General features: G+C 37.4%; 1 protein-coding gene, 1 long non-coding RNA gene and 1 pseudogene across 2 annotated transcripts; all 3 read right to left on the reverse strand.

The window, feature by feature from the left end:
- Positions 1 to 2,274: 2,274 nt before the first annotated feature.
- On the reverse strand, positions 2,275 to 5,293 carry LOC120432759 (vascular cell adhesion protein 1-like). The gene is made up of 5 exons (XM_039617820.1): positions 5,280 to 5,293; positions 3,976 to 4,280; positions 3,631 to 3,891; positions 3,155 to 3,245; positions 2,275 to 2,989 (listed from the first exon to the last, which is right to left on the reverse strand). The coding sequence occupies exons 1-5, from the start codon at positions 5,291 to 5,293 to the stop codon at positions 2,908 to 2,910; spliced, it is 753 nt and encodes a 250-aa protein (XP_039473754.1). The 3' UTR covers positions 2,275 to 2,907.
- A 767-nt stretch (positions 5,294 to 6,060) lies between these two features.
- Positions 6,061 to 6,780, reverse strand: LOC120441746. Its single transcript, XR_005614238.1, has 3 exons — positions 6,666 to 6,780; positions 6,426 to 6,501; positions 6,061 to 6,268 (listed from the first exon to the last, which is right to left on the reverse strand). It is a non-coding gene; the product is annotated as an uncharacterized LOC120441746 (long non-coding RNA).
- Positions 6,781 to 13,744: 6,964 nt separating this feature from the next.
- On the reverse strand, positions 13,745 to 19,452 carry LOC116320125 (annotated as a pseudogene).
- Positions 19,453 to 23,255: the final 3,803 nt, after the last annotated feature.

The following is a 23,255-nucleotide window of genomic DNA, read 5'->3' on the forward strand; positions in this document are numbered from 1 at the left end:
CTGTCCTTAGCCAACTTCAACTGATTCCTTCGCTGCAGCCCTTTTTATTGTCAGCAAGCAATCATTCATGAATATGCAATTACAAATACACGTGACATTCTTAAGCAGGCATATCTGAACAACATCAGTGTCTGTATTCTGTGTGTGTGGGTGTGTGTAGGTGCATGTGTGTGTGTGTGTGTGCTTCCAGACATACTATACATAGACATATGACGTTACAATGAACTTAAACTGTGTGTATGAGGTATGCAGAAAAGCAGAAGTAAACATTTTGCTAAACTACAAAAGTAGGAATTTGCAATAGGTCATATCTCAAATGCACATTTAAAGGTGTGAAATCTTGCACCTCAAGAAACAGAACAGTTTGGTATCAAAAGCTATAATGGAATTATAACGTCAAGGCTGCTTCCTCTCATCTCATGGTACACAAGTGCACACAGAATCTTATCACACCTAATAAGGATATGATTCTTATCAGCATACAAATGATTATATGTTTCTAAGCACAAATGACAATATAAGAAAAATCAATTCCAACAAGCTGTTTTAAAAAAAAATATGATAACACCTTATCGCCTCTTGGATGAACCTTTGAGAAAGTTAAACTGAAGACACCTGATTCTCCCAAAATTAGCCAGAGTTTATGTTGGAAAAAGTCAAACGTAAATCTATTTCTAAATCAGCAGTCTGGAATAATTGTACTCTATTTCATTTTTATTTTTGTTCCTCTTCACAGACTGAAGGAAGAACAGAAGCTGAACCTGAAGTTTCTCAGATCCAAAGAAGTGACATCACAAGAGTTCGTCACAAATGACACATTTCCACATGAATTCAACTAAAAAACTAATGTGCAACAACAAGAGATAAAATGACTGTTTGAATGTTTGTTAAATAAAAGGAAGTGACAGGAAGAACACATCACATGACCCAACAGTGTCCTCATTACGCAAAGTTTCCCCAACAAAACCTGGAGGAACAAAGTAGCTGGTGAAGAGACACTAATGAGAACATCATCACAGCATCCAAACCAGAAAGCTTAAAGTAGTTTATGTTGTTTGCTTTACAGTGTTTTTATATTGTCTCCTGGAGACATGAACTTAATAAACAGATTTACGAGTGACCTTCACACAGATGCAGCCAGTAGTTGAACGGTGGTGTGTAGCACGTCTGCCACTCTGAAACCCCCACACATGCACGTGACACACATGGTTTTTATGTTAACAATATTTTTGTTTACATACAGTGTTGTTCACTGTTCAGCAGTGCCCACCAGGTCTATCTGTGCTGTTTTCTTGACAGCCCTGTGCACTACTGCATAGAAATAGGAGAGCCATAACTAGACTGGCAGCTGCACCAGCCAGCCTCCACAGCATGACCCTGAACCCACTGCACCACCCCTTTCCTGCAGCTAATGATATTTATCATTTATAGTGATCAATGTGACATTTTCTTTGAACATTTGAACACTGAATGTGAACATTTCACCCACACAGATCTGCAATAGAAACATAACTAGCAGCACATGTGTGAATAAAAACTATGACAACGTTAAACCTACCCAGCCCCCACTTTTTAAACAGAAGGACTGAAAACACAACAACACTGATGATGATGTTGTCATCATTTAACGTGGAGCCGTAGTCTGTGTACATACACACACAGCATGAACACCATAGTGTCAGAGCCATTAGTAAGATTGTGAGTGAAAGAAAACATCATTCTGGCATCTAAAACACCAGCGCTCGTTAATGTTCATTAATAAGATGGATCTTATGTATAATACTAATCTTACATAAAATAATAAATAACAATAAAATTAAAAGGTAAACGTTTACATGAAGAGAAACCTCGTGAGAATCTATGATGAATGTTTGAATAAATGTATTTCAACAGAGAAGTGTTATTTGCTTCTCCTTTCCCCCATTAGTGTCAACAGGTTCAGTGTAAATGTGTCTTTGTAAAGTATCTCTGTCTGCACTGATCTGTCAGACAGTGAATGACTGAAATGAGCCTTGCAATAAAGAGGAGACTCAGTAACATATTTGTTATGAAGTTCACAGATTGGACTGTCACAAAACTCATTTTGTTATGAAAACAAAAATATGAAACAATTCCATGAATAAATTACTAGAAGAAACAATGCAAACCTGTTCTACAATTGTGTAAATAAAGTATCTGTATTTGTATAATAATGTAACTGGAAGTGTTGATGGTTATATCATTCTATTGATTGATCTGCTGATTCAACAAGAACTGTATTATATATAATAACTTTATTTTGAAGGATCAGTCAGACACAAGAATGACACTGATCAACTTGTTACAATGCAATGTTATTTATGGGAAACTGGGTCCTGACATCCAAAGAAATGGCCTACATGTAGACATTTTCTTGTATGTACTAACTTCATAAATAATATCTTAAAACATGAACACAAAGAATGAAAAAATACACAGAGTCACTGACCACATGATTAAGAAATGTTGTTGCAAAAGACTTCATGTCTGTACTCACAGATCTGTTAGAAACTGTGTTTGTAGCTTCCTGTTGGTCAAATGTCTAAGTAAGGTTCTGTTTTTAACTTCTCAGTTCTCAGACACTTTATCTTTCATCATATGTGGAGTGGTGCCTTCAGCACAAACAATTCACAGTAACACCACAGTGTGGTTTTTGTGCAGCAGACAGCTGATTGTTGAGAAACGCTTCAGATAGTGATTATTTTTTATCAGCTATTAGCAAATGTTAATGCCAGTCATAGATTTGCATCCTAACATGTTAGTTAACTTAAACAAAAGGGTTCACATCCAAATGTTAACATTACTTGAGTACTATACAGATGTTTGTGTCAGCATGCAGATGTTAACACTGCTGATCTCCGAGATGTTTGTCCTCTTCTTGCAGACACTTTAATTATTAGACTGTGATGCTGCTCTGTTCATGTGAACGCTTTCTGTCTCTGGTGTGTTGAAGCGTCCTGATCTAAACCAGCTGAAGAAAAAACAGAAAGACATTAAAAAGAGAAGCAGTTGTTTTTTTTGTTTTTTTTAGTGATTAATAATAAACATCTACTTAATAGAATCAAAATAAAAGTGAAATTCAACCAGTTATCCTTTAAATAGTTTTAAATATCTATAATAGAAGCAGCTGACTCACCACTCAAATAAGACCAGTGTGCTCACAAGCAGTATGATTCCCACAGTCTTCACTAGCGTAATGAAGACAGTGTTGACACCAAACAGATCATCTGCAATGCAACAAGATTTTAGAGGAAAGAAAACATGAAATAAGAGAAAAACGAACATTTCACATTAAATAATGCCCTTTTTGGTGAATACACCATGATGCTGTCTATGTGGCTGTGTCCTGCTTTCTCTTCACTCCCGAAGGCGCTTCTACTTATTTTAGAATAGTGTAGCTTGATGATTTAACATTTTGACTTACTTTTACTTTGTTACCAGCTTTTATGTTTTTTATTCATATTATTCTTTTTGTTTTTTCAGCTTTTATTGTTACTTCCCTACATCAAGATATAATTTAAAGTTTACAAATGATGCAGAATGGGCACGATTTCCACTTGAAGTGACGTTTCAAAGTTAGGACAAAAGGAAAAATGGGACTAGTACAAATACCTCCCACAGCCACGTTAATCTCTGCTGATGTCTGATTACCCAGATCATTAGTGGCCACACAGTAACAAACTCCTCCATCTGTTACATTGAAGCTGTAAATCTCTCCTTCAGATACTTTCACAGCTCCATCTCTGCTCTTCTTGAACCAGGTGAAGCTGCTGACTGGAGGTTTGGCTCTGCTGGAGCAGGTCAGCTTCACCCAGCTGCCTGCTGACACCAAACCTGATGGACTGATGGATGCTGAGGTGTCTTTAGGAGCATCTGGAGAGAAAAAAAGAAAGACATATGCCATAAATCATGTTGTCCTATAGGTTTCGGTTCAACAACAAACTCTGAGTGTCTTACATGAAACACTGAGAGTCTCTTCTGTCTCTGCTGTCTTGGTGTCTTTTCCTTGGTTCACAGGATATCTGGCAGAGCAGCTGATCTTCTTTCCATCATGTGTGTCTGACAGAGTGATGGTCTGCTGGATTTTAGTTGTAAAGCTTCCATCTGTGTTTTTCTCTATTTTGTTGTGAGAGTCTTGTGTGAGATTCCAGGTGAGTTGAGGAGGGGAGTGTGGACAGGGAGTGAGAGCTGAGCAGGTTATAGTGACAGACTCCTTCTCCTTCAGATCACCTGGGATTGTAATATTGGGCCTCAAGGAGAATCTGTGGTTTCACATCATAAACACAGTTTGTACACTGATAATCAGTGTTAGGCAAGTTACTTTGAAAAAGTAATTGGTTATAGTTTCTAGTTACTTCTTCAAAAAGTAATTGAGTTAGTAACTGCATTACAATATTATAAAAGTAACTACTTACTAGGAAAAGTAACTATTGCATTACTTAAAAAAATGTTTTACCTCTGGGGTCCAGAGTATAACTGCCCCTTTCTAACTACTTGTGACACTGCCTCTACATTTCACCTTTAAAAACTATTTATCTTGCCTTCTTTTCAGGACAACCTCACATGTCTGAATTTACAGTTATTTTTCGTTTTGATATACTGTACATACCATTAACACACAGTCAAAAATCAGACAAAAAACATAAAATCAGAGTAGAAACAGAGTAACAAACATCAATGAATCATTTTCATAACTTGAAATTCAAATATAAATTGTACATTTTAAAATTTGTTGTTTTGCTTTGCAAACAACAAAGTTCTTTGCAGCCATTTATCTAAAAAATGTCGCAAAGGCTTTTTTTAAAATAACCATTTCAAAATATTTACAGAAAAATCAGGTGTTCTGCATCAAATAAGATTCCACACAAATTATCTGTGAAACTCCAAAATATAATTTCTGTCCACTCTAAGATAAAGGAGAACATCACTACCCTGATATCTGCAGGCCTGAAAGGTGTATCACTCTTCCTGTTTCCACCTGGAGACAGCGTTTACACTGCAGTTTGCTTTTTGTGTCTTTTTGGCAGCAACTGCAACATTCAGCAGTCGCCTCATTGTTCTGACATACTAAAAAAAACCTGTTGATTACACTACACACTAACTAAACAACACACTACACACTCCAATCCAAACACGCTAAATGTCACAAATCTCTCACATCTCAAAACTTGCTCTCTTTCTCTCTCTCTCTCACCGCTGCCTCTCCAAAAACCTCCCCCACGTCTAAACAACCAAATGCCACATGTTGCCATATCGTTTACTGAATAGTCGACATGGTAAATTTTTCCACCAATAGGAAAGGGTAGGGTTTTTTGTTTTTGCTCGCAAGCAGAGAGTGCTTTCAAGCGCTTTCTTTTGAAAACACGTTTTTACCGTTTCTTCCCGCAGTGAACATAACGATAGTATTCAGAAAAAACATCACGTATATTTTTTATCATCACTCTGGTTTAACATGGCCTATCAACACAGTTTAAAAACTGTTATATAGTTTAGTCAACACTTTTAACACAAAAATAGAGACTCAGGGTTGTCTTGAGTTGACACAGCATCTTGTTGCTATGTCATCTTAAACTGGTCATGTGATAGTTTGCCAACGCTACTTTATTCTTCCTCAGCCAAACGGCGTTACTTTTACTGTCGTTATTCCCATCACTGCTGATAATACAGGAAATAAAGTCGAGTAAGAGATGGAGATCAGTGTAGTTGTTTTAAATTCTTTATATTACATATTCACGATGTTCCATCAGGAACATAAATGTGTTATTTGCTCCATGGAGCAAAAATAGCTGAGCTTTGAAATGGCAAACTGTTCTAATGTTATGAACACTGACTTTTTATTCTTAACAATAACATGAAAACGTTCTCACCTTTAATTGTTATTTTTAGAGGATCACAACGTGCTGTACTTCTGTACGGCCAGTTCATAATTCTGAAGTAGTATGTGTTTGTATAATTGGTGGTTAAACTGGAAAACAGAGTGGTGCAGTTTTTCTCCTTCAGGTTTCCTGTAATATTCATTGGATAGATGTTAACTGTCCGCTGCTGTTGAAGATCACATTTTCTGGATCAGGATTAAAGTTGTTATCGTTTCTAATCCACACTGCAAAGACGGGTCTTGTGCTGTCAAACTTTTCTGGGCCAGCAGCACTAAAGTTACATGGGATTTGTAAACAAGATCCACTCAGAGCTTCCATCTCTGTTGGTGCAGTGATGAACAGGCGTGTGTTTGGAGGACAAGCAGCCAAAGTGTCTGGAAAAAAAATAGTAAAACACATAATTATGATAAACTTACTTTATCAGGCGTGTTTTTTTTCTCAACAGCTTCAGTATAAAATGTGTGACATGGTAAAGTATCTCTATCTGCACTGATCTGTCAGACTGTAAATGACTGAAATGAGACGACTCACTTGGAATAAAGAGGAGACTCAGTAACATGATGTCTGTCATGATGTTCACAGACTGGACTGTCACAAAACTCATCACCTGTATAAAAAAACATAACATCACATAAAGGTTTGATCAAATCAGGAACTTGCAATGTTTTTTAGAGCAAAACAAAATTTACATTTATTTGAAATCAGACAAAAAAAAAATGAAAGCGGTTATTTTTGTGTGATTTTTAGTAAGATGTAAAAATGTTTTCTTACCAAATGATCAGACTGGTACAGAAGCTAGAATAAGGAAAAACAAATGTGTGATTTCAGCAGAAAGAGAGGGAGTGAAACACTTCTCTGTTGTAATGTCAAAGCAAACAGACCTGTGGTGCTTTTGGTTTTCTGTCTTTTTATTCAGTCAGTGTGTTTTTATGTTCCCATCATGCTCTACTCTCACTTTGGATGCTTCCACTCCCGCCTGCCTGCCTCTAGATTCACCTGACCTGACCCTCCACTCACATTTTAACTCGTTCTTCATTCTTTCATTAACATTTTTGCATATACAGCAGCTCGTTTCCACCAAAGTCACTAGACTTTGTGTCTCAACTTTCACTGTTTTTTCTCCTGCCTGTTTTGATCAGGATTTTGTTTGCTTTTTTTGTTTGCATTTTATATAACTCCTGATTTGTGCTCTTGGTTCACAGACCTGCTCTTCCAATACTGTCAAAATACAAAGTTCTCACCTTCCTGTGAATAACAAAGTTAGCTGAATCTCATCAGGGTGCAATGAAGTAATTATATTTTCAATTTTAAACATTTTCATCCAGGCCTACGAGCTTTATCCTATAATAATCTTGTCTTAAATTTAATATTAGATTTAACAAAGACAAAAACTGAAGACAGATGTAGCCTTACACAGAAATGTTTTCTGTTCAGCACCTACACAACGGTAATACTGAAGTCACAGCTACAGTGAAGGTAATAACACTGATCATCTTGTTACAGTGTGATGTTCTGCTGATCCCTGACAATCATATTGATGTCACTTTGACATGAGTCTAATATTTAATTATTGTTTCAAACCAAACAAACAACACCAAATATGACTGATGTGGCTATTAAATGATGTACTGATACACAGCGTGGCAGACCACATGACTAAATAATGTTATTGCAGAAAGCTGTCTGTTCTCACACAGGTTGTAGAAACTTTGTCTGCAGCTTCCTGTTGACCAACATCCTCAATGTGTTTTAATGTTTCTTCTTTTATTTAATGAGTCATTTATCTGTTGACAAATACAATTACTGTATTTGTCAGACTATAAGGTGCACTTAAAATCCTTTAATTTTCTCAGAAATCGACAGTGTGCCTTGTAAACCGGTGCGCCTTATGTATGAATTCTGGTTGTGCTTACTGACCTCAAACCGATTTTATGTGGTACACGGCGCTCAAATCTGTCAAATCTGTCACACCAGTGACTTTTGTAGGGTTACTGTAGTTGGACTAGCTGGTATATAATGATGTGCTACATGATTGCTAGCGACACAGCTATGTTAGCATAATATAAACAGTGAAGCTGGAGGATGAACACTAACTTTTTCCACTTGATAAAAGTTAACGTGAGGGTTCTCGATGTTTAGGGGACAAATGCAAGGATGTTGTAAATGGACCAAACTTCAGTCAGGAGAGCAACTGAGATAATCCATCCACAATACGAGGTTAGTCATTAATATACTGTAACAACACGGGAATAGAGCAGCTGCGAGAGAATTCAAGATCAATGAATCAATTGTACGGAAGTGGAGGAAGCAAGAAGAATGAGTTGAGTAAAGTTTGACTTATCTGACTGTTATGTTTTGCTTAATGTGCCTTATAATCCGGTGCACCTTATGGTCTGAAAAATACAGTAAAGTTTAAACCAAAGCAGTGGAGTGGTTTGGTTTAGACTAGATTAAAACCAACAATGGTCTTAAAAATTATATTGTAGCGGGTCAGGGCTGTTTGGGGTTTGACAGCTATGTTCTGTTGTTCGAGGCGGCAGCGTTATGCTGCCATGGTTACAGGTGACGCTCTCTTTCTGCGACTGTGTGTTTTCTGGGTGAGAGACCGCCTTTTTCTTGTTGATGTTGTTATGCTAGTGCTCGCCGAGCAGTGGAGTTGGCGGCGTTGTGTTCTCTGTTGAATGCTAATAAGCGGCTGTGCTCCCTGGCTAACTCTGCGGGGAAGCAAGACCAAACGATACCTCTGTTTCCTCCTTGTCTGAGCTCGCCACAATATATTTTTAAAACAAAAGAATTAAACACACTAATCAAAAATGGATTTTAGAATTTTTGCATCCAAGTCTGTAATTGGTTGGTTTTGTGGCACACTTATAACGTGTACAGAAAGAGCTAAGCGTGCAGGGAGCAGAGATGTGGAGAGCAAGAGCAACACTGAGAGCAGGTCGTCCACAGATGTCTATTATGGTCTGTCAGCACACAGATCAGAGATCTGAGCATGAGCCAATGCCAACAACTGAGCAAGAGGGCTGTTATTGTGTGTGTGAAATACATTTCTTGCTCACAGCGATGAATTTTGTTTGCTCAATTTAAACTATTCTTCGCTCAAAAATAATTTTCTGCTCAAAATGCAACATTGGACTTGCAAATTTTTTTAGACGTGCTCAGAATAGAGGCACAAAAATAACGGCACAGTTTATTTGTGTGTTTTGTCTCCCTCTAGGGGTGAATTAGATTTCCTGTGAAACAGTTCGATCCACTTTCAACTAGACATGTTCTTGGAAAAAATCTGAAGAAAGCCTTGGTTTAATGCCCAGATAATCAGCTTTATTTTCAAATTAAGAGACAGATTAAGTGGATGATTGAGAATTTCCAATAAGTTGGACTTTTGTGGATAGTGGGAAAAATCAGAGAACAACATGGTAACATGGGAGAACATGCAAACTCCTCACAAGAAGAGACTGAGGCTGCTAAAGCCACGCACTGTTCAGTCAGCCCTCCGTAAGGATGACCTTTACAACCACTTGTTTTGTTTCCTCCTCCAGAGTCATTCCAACTCTTCTCTTCACTTATTGCCTGAAATTTGACCTACTCAGTGTGGTAGGTAAAGTAAGGCTTTGTGAAACACTGACACGGATGAAATAGTCTGACACTGATCTCCACAGTGACACCTTCTGGACACATTTGCAGAAAATGAATAATATTATTCTGTGAAACAATGAGGCAATGAGTGTTGCACACTCCTGAACAAGACAACATATTAACGCACACTATCATTAATTAACACAGGTTTGGATAAGTCAGCGTACAAATTAAGACAGAAAAATGTTGAGAGTGTTAAAGACAGCCAGCTGTGACTGTGATGAACAGTGTGCTTCAGCAAATGCTCATTTCTCCCAGTATTAACATGCAGCTGTTTCAGCTGCTTAGTAATTCAGTGTGATGCACAATAAACCCAGTTTATAACATAAAATATATGAAAAAAGAAAAAGATGTTTATTATGACAACCACTGTTTTCAGCTGTTTGTGGGCTGAATCCACCAAAAAACTCAAGTCTGGATGTGTTCGAATCACGTCATCAGGTTTGTTCTATGTTTGATTCAGTCTGTGACTCAAGTTTTGGTTACACAAACAAGAGGAGGGGAAAATATCATTTGTCAAGAAAAGTGTTGGATGAAGTTGAGGATGAAGTGAACTGATGCTGCAAATAACATTTTCTGTTGAAAGTAGAAAAAGAGAACAAATGTTAGTCAGAACCAAATATTTCTGCCTGTTTTCTTTTTCTATTTTAAAGCAGAGCTGATTTCTATTGAGAGATTTAAATTTACAGCCCTGCACTGTGTGCTGCTCTGCATTTTTTTTTAATATATATGACTGTAGTCTTTCAAACAAACCAACATTTATTTTACTTGGATCTCAATATTTAAATGAATGGATTGGCTATATTTTCACAATCCAGAGCAAAAATAACAATCAAAAAGATTTGTTCAGTATTTAAAACACCAGCACAAATGACTGGTTAAAAAAAAAATTACCTTAGCAGGTATAAGACACCTGTCAAAACCGCGGTGAAAGGCACCACATCAATTAGCGTAGCCATTGTCACGTGATGTGGCTATTATTAACAGAGCAGTGTTTGGAAACATCTGCACGTCAGAAGCTAGACACAATGCCCAAACGTCAGTACTTTGCGGTTTATTAGATTTCCTCTGTTGTTAACAAAACCCTCAAACGATAAAACCAATCCATAAAGAGAGAAAAGATCACTGTAACAAATAAAAATCTGTGACGTTTCAAGTAAAAAAATCCTTAGTAATCCAGTTATCTGGATAAAAATAAGAGACTTAGTACTTTACATTATACCAGTACAAAGTAAAACTGTACAGAGATGGGATTTGTCTCTTTAAGTTCACTAAACTGTTGGAAAAGAACAGTGTAGGGCTTGTTACTAAAGAAAAATAATGTATTACATATTACCAGTTACTCTTCTTAAAAGTAATACTTTATGTTACTTAATTACTCACTGCAGAAAGTAACTTGTTACACTACTCATTACATCACATCACTGTCACTCCAAAAACTGACACTGTCACATAATTAGCAGTTAACAATAAAAACTTAAAGATTACAGGCCCACACACCCACACAATGTGTGTCGCTCTAATGACGACACACATACAATCTTTCTTTTAGTTTGTATGTATGAACACAAAGTCGACAACAGCAAAAATGAACATCAGCCCAAAGAGACTTCAAAGTAATCTCCACAGGGATGCTACTTTAGAAACTTGTACATGTAGAAATAAAGGCTGCTCATCACTTTGTTACCTGCTGAAGTTCTGGGTCTGGCTGCTGTGTTAGCACGTGTGTTTTTCTTTGTTAACACGTTTCTGTAATGGGATCTCCTTTTAGACATTCATATTTTCTTCGCCTCAGAGTTCCTCTGTGTTAAACAGTTTTCTGGCTTGTTGACTTCCACCTGTGCGTACACCAAATCTTGCTGTTGTCCTCTGTCCTGCACTGAGTCAGAGGATGCTTCATAGCTCAGCAAAGACAAGTTTATATCTCTGTAATGGGGAGAGCCTGAGAAGTTTTAATTGTCTTCTACACAAACCGTTGTTTTAAACCTCTACAGCAGAGGTTCGAGGTACAGGCTGTTTTTCTTTTAGTGTTTTTTAAATTCGTTGAAATGTATTTGATGTTTATTGTATTTTATGTTCTTAGTAGTGATTTTAGAAGATTAAGCCAAGATAAGCCAGGTGTGCAGCAAACAGTTGTCTGCTGGAGGTATGTTAACTTAATACATTTGACATTAAAAAAAAGTATATTTATAAACTATAATCTAATTTATATTGTATTGCCTCCTGCAGGACAGGCTGCACATGTGAATTTGTCACTGTTTTTTCCTCCTCCTCTTTTTGTTGCGTTTTTGGTTTTAGTAGGGTCACCTTTTAAAACTGTTTTTTATGCTGGGTTTGTTTTTATTTTCAACGGGCTGGTGCAATATTAGTCGGGCAACGTGCAACCCCTGAGCTGGGCTCTTACCTTAGGGGAATTAGGTCTTTTAGAGGTGCTCCGTGTGGATTTGCAGTGAACAAGTTTTATTAAGAGTGATTTTAGTGCCACCAATCATTGCCTGGACTACAACACTTAGTGCATGCAATAAGTGTTCTGTTGGGCTCGTATTTATTTGGGGTGGATTTGTTTCTTTTAAAGTAACGAGCATCTGGGACCACCGGGGTAGAGCAAGCCCTCAGGTGATAGTTGCATTGCTGGCAGGTTGCACCAATAAGACTATCTTGTGGTCGTTAGTGACCTTTTCCATTTTGATGTTTTAGGCCTTTTGCAAACCCTTTGTGTTTTCTTTTAAAATAATACATTTTAACATATCTGACTGATATTGACCCTCTTGTCCCGTTTATTCTGGGCTCGTTCCTGTAAGAGCTTTGGGCCTGAAAGTTTGCATAAGTAGTATAGAGGCCCTTAGCGAACACTCGGTGGCTTTTACTCGCTACATCTCCATAATGGATGTTTTTCTTCTTCTCCTTATGATTTACTTGCTGGCCCTTCACCAACCTGCTTTTCACTTATTTGAATCTATAAAATGAAACAAATGAAACAAATAGAAAGTTTCATTTAAATCTATTAAGCAGCTGGTGGAGACACTACAGAAAATAACCTTCTGAACAGTTCAGTAAATTACAGGGAAGTTTAGTATTTCCTTAAATGAGTCTGTTGTTGAGTTTGATGCTTTAACTTTAAGTACTTGGAAGACATAAGAGGTCGTTAAACATGAATTAACTATCCTGTGTTTGAGGTTAAATATATGTGTGTAAGTAAACAGATAATTTAACATGCAGGTAACATGTCAGTGAGAGTAACCAAGAGCCAAGATGCCAAGAGCGTAGCAATGACTCATCCAAGAGGTCACAAAAATCCCAGAAAAACATCCAAAGAACTGCAGGCCTCACTTGCGTTTATTAAGGTCAGAGTTTATGACTCCACTATAAGAAGGAGACTTGGCAAAGATGGCCTGTAATGCAGAGTTCCAGGATAAAAACCACTGCTGAGCTGAAAGAACATGAAGGCTCATCTCTGCCAGAAAACATCATGTTGATGCTTAAAACATTTGGGAAAAAACTCTGTGGACCGATGAGCTGTTTTGGAAGGTGTGTGTCCCATTACATCTGGAGTAAAAGTAAAACAGCATTTCAGAAAAACTGAACTGCAAAAACTCTAGCACCTCTGAGTTTGGGTTTTCTTTGGAATAAGCAAAAGCATCAGGTGCTGACATACAGATTCAGCAGTTCAAACAGATAAAATGAGTTTTGCACAAGTTGTAGGTGAGCAATAGAGAAGAAAAGAAAAGAAAGAGAAGGTTGATGCAGGGGCTTCTGCTGCTAAAACTGGGTCTAACAACATGGCAGAGGTGGAGATAAAACCATCATTGCTGACACAGAAATGAGGATCTCATGGTCCAACGTGTCAAAGCACACAGTTACCAAAATCAGTTGCTGAAAGAATATCATTAAATTCCCTTAATAGTGTTGTGGTAAACTCAGTGTTGTGGTGAGTTTTATACGCAGACTGTAACACTTTCAGGATTGCATGTTCATCTAAGAAGGATTTCGGTTTTGGTTTAGGCATTTTTTCCAGGAGCTAAACAAGAAAGGTCGCTTTGACACATGGCTAAAGTTTGACAAAGCAGAAGAATCAAGGCTGGAGTTTTTCAGCATATGTTGCACAACAGCATGTATAAAATGTTTGGCACCACTGAAAAATTCAGGGTCCTCCAAAGTAAACCAAATCACTGTAACACCATTTTTAAAATATAAGACATTTTATAACAAAGTCATGTCAAGTCAATTTATTTATAAGAACAATATTGAAAAACCAGAAAAACAATAAGACAAGAAATAAACAAGAAACAAACCTAAAGCATCAAACACTCAGTGAGTAAAGACAGCAGGTAAAAAAGCAGGTTTTTAAAAATGTCAGAGAGTAGAGAGCTGTTGTTGTGGTGAGAAGTACTTGCGGCTGGTAGCTTATGAGCTGCAGCCGTGGTAAATAAAATGGCTCAAAACCTCGACCTGTGGACTCGCCGTGTCTCATTCACACCACATTCTTGAAGTCAGCAGATGATAGAACTGATTCACCCAAAGCTGTCCAGAGTTCATAAGAATCTGACCAAAAATAACTCATTAAAATACAGTTTATTTAACATCATCAGTCTGAAATATGACTATAGTTTATTTCAGTACTCTAATCCACTGCACTCAAATCCAAAAAGTGACATCACAGTAGTTGTTAACAACAGACACATTATTGGTTAAATTTCACTTGACAATAAATACCAAAAGACAAAACTCTAAATCACCATTTGAATGTTTAGTGTTCCATCACTCCATACTAACATGAAACAACAAGAACACATTTCATTGAGCTCATCTTCAGACAAAGCATCCACAACAATACCTGGAGGAACAAACAGGCACTAATAAGACCCTTATTATAACATCCAAATCAAAAAGCTTACAGTAGTTTATGCTGTGTCTCACAGTGGGTTTTTTTTAATATTATGCCAGATTTAGGGATATGCTGGTTAGACATGCAGCTCATACATTTAAAGATAAGATACGCATGTAGTCTGATTTACAGAAAAGTAATTTATTCTTCAATGTGATCAATGTAACTGTGCAGCAGAAACTGAACTGCTGGGTCAAAATTGACCTGTTTTAACATTTGTGGTGTGCTCAAGGCCAGAAGGGCCACTTTCTGTGCTATCTGGATCATATCACTCGGAGGAGTATTTGTAGGAGTCAGTGTTTTGTGGACTGGGCAGTGGTATATGCTCATAAATGAGGGCTGACCATCAGACTAAAACAAAATCTGCAAATATTTGAAGTTTACAATTTCTAACTCTTAAGATTTTTTTGTAAATCAATTTATATTTTCATGTGGAGTTTGCCTTCCTTTTAGATGTTGCAGCCCGAGATTAGGGAGACACTGTTGTATGAATTGCAATACTGTTTTGTAAGCTTTACAACAGAGCATGAAGCAATATGTGTTGGATTACAGTTCATCAGAAACTTTCTCTGTTCCATGAAACGTTGGGTGTAGTCAAAAAGTAATATTTGATTAGAGGGAGATTCCTAATGAAGTGAGGTGATCTGGAAGTATCTGACTGGCAACCTTAATGAGAGCTGGTCAGATTATCACTTTACAGGTGAACTCTCAACATCATGCTGGTGATGTTTCTGATCCAGTGATGTTTCCAGAAATCTTAGAAAAACTTTATTCCACTAGTGAGACAGATATGAAAGCAGCTAAATGAAGTTTTAAAGGAAAGCAGAAAACCCCCCAAAATGTGCAGGAAGTGGTTTGTTGGGTTTACTTCATTGATCTCTGTATTTCTTTGTTAATGTCTTAACACAGCTGTTCTCACTTTTTCTGACCTCAGCGTAGAGTTCCTCTTGGCCACGAGCTCTCTGTGTTAAGCCGTTTTTTGGCTTGTTGACTTTCACCTGTGCGTACACCGTATCCTGCTGCTGTCCTCTGTCCTGCACTGAGACAGAGGATGCTTCATATCCCAGCACAGAGAAGTTGATCTCTCCATAATGGATGTTTTCTTCCCCTCCTTCTGTTTTACTTGTCGGCTCTTCAACAACCAGCTCTTCACTTGTTTGACTCTATGAAATAAACCAGGAGGTTTTGTGGCTGCATTTCAAGCCATTCTTATTGATATTTTCAGACAATTTAAAGTGAACAGATTGCCCTGATGAAATTAGTAAACATCTGAACAAACTAATTTTTGTATCTTCCTACCTGAGTCTCTTGCTGAGTTTGGTACTTTAACAACCTGAGAGCTGTGCTGTAAAGGTAGACACATCAACTATAGTCACTTATTTGTTAAATATTTTTGTGAGTACAGTTAAGCCTGAAAGGAAAAGAACATTTTTAATATGTAGCTAAAATATCCGTGACAGTAGCTGATCATGATTTCTGTTTTGATGTGAGATACTTACAAAGCAAAGATAATCAAACAGATCAGTAAGATGAACCCAAGGATGCCTCCAAGAAGTAGACTCAGTGGTAAAGAACCACTATTCTGATGTCCTGATAGAAAGATATGAAAAAAATTATGTCCCTGAAAAAGATGTTATTTAATTTGCCACAACAGTGGTGTAGTTTACCTTTACCTGCAACAGTCACACGAATCTCTGCTGATGTCTGATTACCCAGATCATTAGTGGCCACACAGTAATAAACTCCTCCATCTGTTACATTGAAGCTGTAAATCTCTCCTTCAGATACTTTCACAGCTCCATCTCTGCTCTTCTTGAACCAGGTGAAGTTGCTGACTGGAGGTTTGGCTCTGCTGGAGCAGGTCAGCTTCACCCAGCTGCCTGCTGACACCAAACCTGATGGACTGATGGATGCTGAGGTGTTTTTAGGAACATCTGGAGAAAAAAAAAGAAAATAAATAGAGAAAGAAATAAATATCCCATAAATCATGTTGTCCTATAGGATTCAGTTCAGCAACAAACTCTGATTGTCTTACATGAAACACTGAGAGTCTCTTCTGTCTCTGCTGTCTTGGTGTCTTTTCCTTGGTTCACAGGATATCTGGCGGAGCAGCTGATCTTCTTTCCATCATGCGTGTCTGACAGAGTGATGGTCTGCTGGATTTTAGTTGTAAAGCTTCCATCTGTGTTTTCCTCTGTTTTGTTGTCAGAGTCTTGTGTGAGATTCCAGGTGAGTTGAGGAGGGGAGTGTGGACAGGGAGTGAGAGCTGAGCAGGTTATAGTGACAGACTCCTTCTCCTTCAGATTACCCGGGATTGTAATATTGGGCCTCCAAGGAGAATCTGTGGTTTCACAACACAAATGTATTTGTAAATCGATAATAGAGAAATACAGAAAATACAGACAGAGATCGGTGTAGGTGTTTGAAAGTCCTCATACATATTTCTACTGTACAATCGAAAACATAAATGTTTTTTTGTTTGTTTTTTTGTTTTTTGGGGTTTTTTTTGCCTGTCCCGTTTGGCTCTTTTGCCATCAGAATTATTGTCTAAAAGTGAAGAAAAATGCCCAACGGATTTACTTTACCAAATGGACCATCCCAACCTTGCCGTAATGGTCTATTTGATTCACCTTTTATTGTTTATTTTATTTTATTTTCACTTGCTAAATACGGGACAGACTTGACTGGGGAAAAGAAAGAGGAGAAAGAAAGAGGGAAAGAAAAACAGCGGGGAAGACGGATGGGGAAAAAGGGCAAAAAACAAAACCAACAAAATAAGCAGACAAAAAATACATATATCGATCACCTGGATCACCTGTTGAGAAAGAAAAAACAGAAAAAAAGAGCAATATAATAAACAACATCATCACTATGATCTATTGGAATATAACAGTAAATACTAAATATTAAACATTATTGTGCAGCACGTAGGATCGACAGAGCACAGTGTGCTTTGAGGTAGGAGCCAAAAAGGGTGTAGTTTGTGTGTGTGAGCACCCGAACAAGCCACTTCGGGGGTGGGGAAGAAAACATAAATGTAAAATGTATTCAGATTATATTATTTGCAGAAAGTAGCAGACATGTTTGAGCTCTGGAATTAGTGTTGTGATAATACAGGAAATACAGTCAAGACACAGAGTAATGTGGGACTTTTGCTGCATTCAAGGAATATATTTCCCATCCATCCATCCATCCATTCGCTTCCGCTTATCCTTTTCAGGGTCGCGGGGGGCGCTGGAGCCTATCCCAGCTGTCATAGGGCGAGAGGCGGGGTACGCCCTGGACAGGTCGCCAGTCTGTCGCAGGGCCAACACACAGGGACAGACAACCATTCGCACTCACATTCACTTGCACATTTATACCTAGTGGCAATTTGGATTATCCAATTAACCTATCCCCACAAGCTGCATGTCGTTGGACGGTGGGAGGAAGCCGAGTACCGGAGAGAACCCACGCAAACACGGGAGAACATGCAAACTCCACACAGAAAGACCCCGGCCTGATGGTGGAATTGAACTCAGGACCTTCTTGCTGTGCGGCAACAGTGCTTTTATTTTATTTTATTTTTTACAATATGTTTATGTCATCTATCCTCTAAATATATAAGTTGCATGGCTGTATTATTGTTAACTACTTATTTACTTTTTTTTGCACAGTTTCATGTCTTTTAGAGTTTATTTTTCTCTTTTGCTTCTTGCAGTTTTGACGGAGTCTTGGTATTTGCACAATACAGACTATAGTCCATATGTCTATGTGTGTTAACATTGTGCAGTCAGGTTGTGTTTCATGTGTTTACAAACTTTACTAAACAACAATTATGCAGAAATGTAAACCTTTTTTATTTTTGACTAAATCCTTTTATTGTTCACAATAAAGAACACAAAAGATCATCTAAATACAAAAAAATAACATAAACATATTTTTGTTATATTTGACATAATTGTTTTTTGCTGGTTAAAACAAGGCTGCATTTAACTTTTTATATTTTTGACTGATGAAAAGAAATGTATCTTACCTTTAATTGTTATTTTAAGAGGATCACAAGCAGCTGTTGCTCTGTACGGCCAGTTCATAATTCTGAAGTAGTATGTGTTTGTATAAGTTGTGGTTAAATTGAAAAACAGAGTGGTGCAGTTTTTCTCCTTCAGGTTTCCTGTAATATTCATTGGATAGGTGTTAATTGTCTCACTGCTGTTGAAGATCTCATTTTTGGAAATTTAATAACATTGGACTGATTTTTAATCCACACTCCGAAGACAGCTCTTCTGCTGTCAAACTTTACTGGTCCAGCAGCACTAAAGTTACATGGGATTTGTAAACATGATCCACTCAGAGCTTCCATGTCTGTTGGTGCAGTGATGAAGAGGTCTGAATACTCAGGACAAGCAGTCGAAGGCTCTGGAAAAAAAACAGAGTTCATCATTAAAATGTTGAAATCTTAATGAAGAAAAAATTCAGAATGAAAAATCTGACATTAACAGCCATGTATCTCTTGATTTTTTTCTCCTGTCCTGTCAACATCTTCAATATAAAGTTAACTGACTGTAAATGACTGAGACGGCTCACTTGGAATAAAGAGGAGACTCAGTAACATGATGTTCACAGACTGGACTGTCACAAAACTCATCACCTGGAAAAATATGAAAAAAAATACACGAATCCAATGATGAATAAGGAACATGTACATTCTTTTAAAAAGTAACGTGTTATTAAAACTAGAAACACAATATCACAGTCTGATATAAACAAACAAAACAGCAAATGTGTTTTCCTACCAAATGATCAGACTGCTACAGCAGAGAGACGACAAAGTAAAAGTCAATGTGTGATTTCAGCAGAAGCAAAGTGAGTGAAACACTTCTCTGTTTAGATGTTGTAATGTCAAGGCAAACAGACCTGTGATGTTCCCATCATGCACTCCAGTTTTTCAGATGCTGCACTCCTCATCTGTCCGCCCTTAGATGTTCTGATTTTAACTGTGTTTGTGATTAATTTATAGTTTATCTGAATGTATCAATATCTCAAGTAGACACAGCATTAAAACCATAGATGGGTGAAGTGAATAACACTGATCACTGATCTCACAGTGCAATGTGCTGCTGGGTCCTTGCATCCATGTGTGTTTTACTTTGACATAAATCAATTTTAGATGCTTAAGAGAAAACAATCTTAAAGCAAACATCACACAAAAAGAAGTAATGAAGAAGCCAAATGAAGAAACTGTGTTGCAGAAAGCTGTGTGTCTACAGCTTTGTACACACACAGGTTGTAGAAACCTGTTGACCAACTTCCTCAGTGTAGTAAATATTTCTTCGTTTACTTTGTGATTCAGTCGAGACATTCAACCAAATGCAGATACTGGAATTTATTTAACTTTCATCATGTCTCGAGTGGCTCTTTCAGTGCCACAATTAGACACTAAACATGAGAAACTACACGTTAACAGTGCACAATACACAGACAGAAAGTATCAAGTTTAACGTCCATATGTTAACACTGAAAGGCCCACTGGAACCCTAAGTTAATTTTCCTTGACCTTGTGTGTGTATTTTCTTCCTTCCCACTCCTCAGAAGTGTTCTGGTACCCCAACATCTGACACGGACACTCAGATTTTTGAGTTAGGTAGTCTTGTGTAGCATTGGTGGTTTAAGCCTGGGGACTGTTACTGGAGGCATGCCCGATTGGGAAGCTGCTGGCTAACACAAGCCAGGGCAATCTGATCATGAAGGATCCCCACCAGGATTATTTGTCTGTAACACTGTGGCTCCTCTGAAGTATCGCACTTTAGGCCAGTACTATTTTACTTTCCTATGTGCATCACGGTTTAATCATGAAAGCATTATACATCCTCAGAGGGTAATTTTAAGCACTAATAATAACATTAACAGAACTTCATACTGACTCACATCGTGTTTACATAATCACACACACAGCTGACCAATCAGCATGATCAAAATACACCCAGCTGACACACATGCACATTCACACACGGACAAAGAGAGGGCAGGCCTACTCTTCAATGCTGCACTGAACTCAATACATCCTGTAATAATATTTAGGAAGGCAACTACTGCAGTCCAAATTTGGAAGTTGGCTTATGTTTGATAATCAAATTAGGAAATACCAAGGAAAATCTTTCAGCTTTGAGATGAGATCATAGAGGATCATTCTGGTAAATGTCCCTGGGTCATGTGTGTGGAGCAACAACACGTGATAGAAAGCTCCTATCTGCTCTCTCCTCTCTTCAACTGCTGTACAAGCACTTCTTTTTCTACAGCACAAAGTGTGCTGCTGGTTGTTTTGAAGACTGTTCATCAAAAGTGTTTGAGCACTGACTCATGAAACAAGCTGCGAGGTTTGTTTTCTTTTTCTCTCATGTTTAGATTATTTTCTAAATGCATGGCTAAAGATAAAGGGTTCAGCTGCTAAGCAGTCACATATATGTGGTTAGTACCTGACAGGTAGATTTGATAGGCTAAACTGTTGCAGGAGGAATCTCGGTTGAGAATGACACTGAGGTTGAGCTTGGTTTATTTCTTCTTCTGCTCATGATTCCATTTACTGATGAACTTAAACTGCTCTGTTTCACCATCATTTTTAACTTCATCTAAGATAAGATAAGATAAGATAACCTTTATTAGTCCCACATGTGGGAAATTTGTTTTGTCACAGCAGGAAGTGGACAGTGCAAAAGTTATGAAGCAAAAATTAGAATAAAATAAAAATAAGAATAAATACAGTACACAACTGTACAGAATAGAATAAAATAAAATACTATATACAGTAGAATAAAATAGAATAAAATATACAATAAGATAAAAATAGAATACAAATGCTACATACAACTGAGTAAAAAATACAACGATGTATAGATGTATATAGATGATGATCTATATTAAAAGCAGCTAGCAAAACATAGATTTCTGCCCTCATTACAAAGCACAGGTGTATACTGAGTGAACACAAAATATCACTCAAAATATTTCCACTCAAAGTTTACTGGACAATTAGAACCAAAAGACAAATTGCTGTTTGAATATTTGGTGTTTCCTTAACACATTTAAACAAAAGACAAGAGACAATAATACATTTATTCAAAATGAAATGAAATTTTAGCTGACAAACTAATTTTCAGTTTTGGCCAATAATATTGGAAGAACTCCTGTGCTGTGACATATTGCTTAAATGAAATCAAGAAATTATTATTTTAATTAGAATGTACTAAAAGTGTTAAAATGAAAACAACTTACATTTTATTTTTGGAGTTGATAAGCTGATTGGAATCTGAAGGAGACACTGAAGGAGATCCAGTATTTCTTCCTGGAAATGTAGGAACGTCACAGAAAACTGGCCATCACACTGAGCATCACCCCATTAATACCATACCTGCAGCAAAAAGAATAACTGTAGAAGAAACGAGACATATAATTCAAGAAAGAATTAAGTTCTCACGAACGAATCCTGTTCTGCAGTAAATGAAACTCTGTTTTAAGGCACATTGTCCTTACTTGATGTGTGATGGAGTGACTCTGCTCTTCTATCAGTTTTCTGTCTCTGGTTTGTTGGAGCATCTTGATCTGAACCATCTGAAAGACATTTTTAAAATAAACTTCCTTTTTTGACTTATTGCAGACAAGTTAATCTGTAGATGAAAATGAAAGTTTCAGATAAAACTTTGTCTCACAATTCAAAGACATGCTCACAAGCATTAAGACTACTAATGCCTTGAGTATATGAAGGACACCAAATAATATCTCAGAGTGTTCACCTGTAATGCAACAGTGGTCAAAGAAGTTTGAGCCTAAAACTTCCTAAAACATAAACATTTAGACAAAACACTGTCTCCATTATCTTGCAAGGTATACTACAAAGAAAAGAGGTAAATCATGAAAAGATTGAACTCAGTAAAATAATTAATGCTAACTTTACCTTTAACAGTCACATCAATCTCTACTGATGTGTAAGGTCCCAGATCATTAGTGGTCACACAATAATGTTACATTGAAGCTGTAAATGTCTCCTTCAAATACTTTCACAGCTCCATCTCTGCTCTTCTTGAACCAGGTGAAGCTGCTGACACCAAACCAAATTTCAGCCATCATCTCTTACATATTAACATATTAACATTGTAGTCCATAATCACTTTGTATGATTGAGATCAGGACTCTGGGTGAGCTATTTAAGTTGAGTGCAGTGATGCTGGAACAGGAAGACATGTTCTACTAGAAGGACGTCCTGAAGCAGACTCAGGAAACACAGAGTCACACAATGAGAAAAGGCGTCTTAATCTGTATACAGACAACTGTACAAGAGTTCAGTAGAGACACATATTACTTGTAGAAACAGAAAGCAAAGAATCAGCTCTTCTGCCCCACTCTGTGATGATTCAACAGCACATGAATAAATTAAATAATTCAAATTTAAGTCATTTCTCCTTCCCATCAGCCTCAGGGTAACCTTCATTTCCTCTGCTCTGCATTCCTCATTCTCTGTACTCTTGCTCACTGTCTGCTACACAGACACACTCTCTACAAAAATGAAGTGATTTAGTAATACATGAATTTTCACACCATAGGGAGTCTAACGGTGTCCTCTTTGTTACATCTGGTGGTCAAAAGTATGAAGAGCAGCTTGAATAACTGAACTGCTTCATGATTATGACCTGCTCTGCAGAGCTGAGCTAAAGCTTCTGTTTAACATCACGTGACAGTTGTAATAGCAGGCTAAAACTTTGGTGCTTTGAACATTATGTCTATTTGAATAATAAAGAATTTCATTATAGGTTGGGAGCAAGCTTGTGGTGTGAGGTCCATGTCTCTATGTGCTCATAATATAT

Source organism: Oreochromis aureus, linkage group 9 (assembly GCF_013358895.1).
Source record: "Oreochromis aureus strain Israel breed Guangdong linkage group 9, ZZ_aureus, whole genome shotgun sequence".
NCBI lineage: Eukaryota > Metazoa > Chordata > Actinopteri > Cichliformes > Cichlidae > Oreochromis > Oreochromis aureus.

Coding starts and splice junctions, on each gene's coding strand:
- LOC120432759 (XM_039617820.1), bottom strand. Junction 3,246..3,630: donor GATTAACGTGGCTGTGGGAG/GTATTTGTACTA, acceptor GTTGCATTGCAG/ATGATCTGTTTGGTGTCAAC. Junction 2,990..3,154: donor ACACTGGTCTTATTTGAGTG/GTGAGTCAGCTG, acceptor TTTTTTCTTCAG/CTGGTTTAGATCAGGACGCT.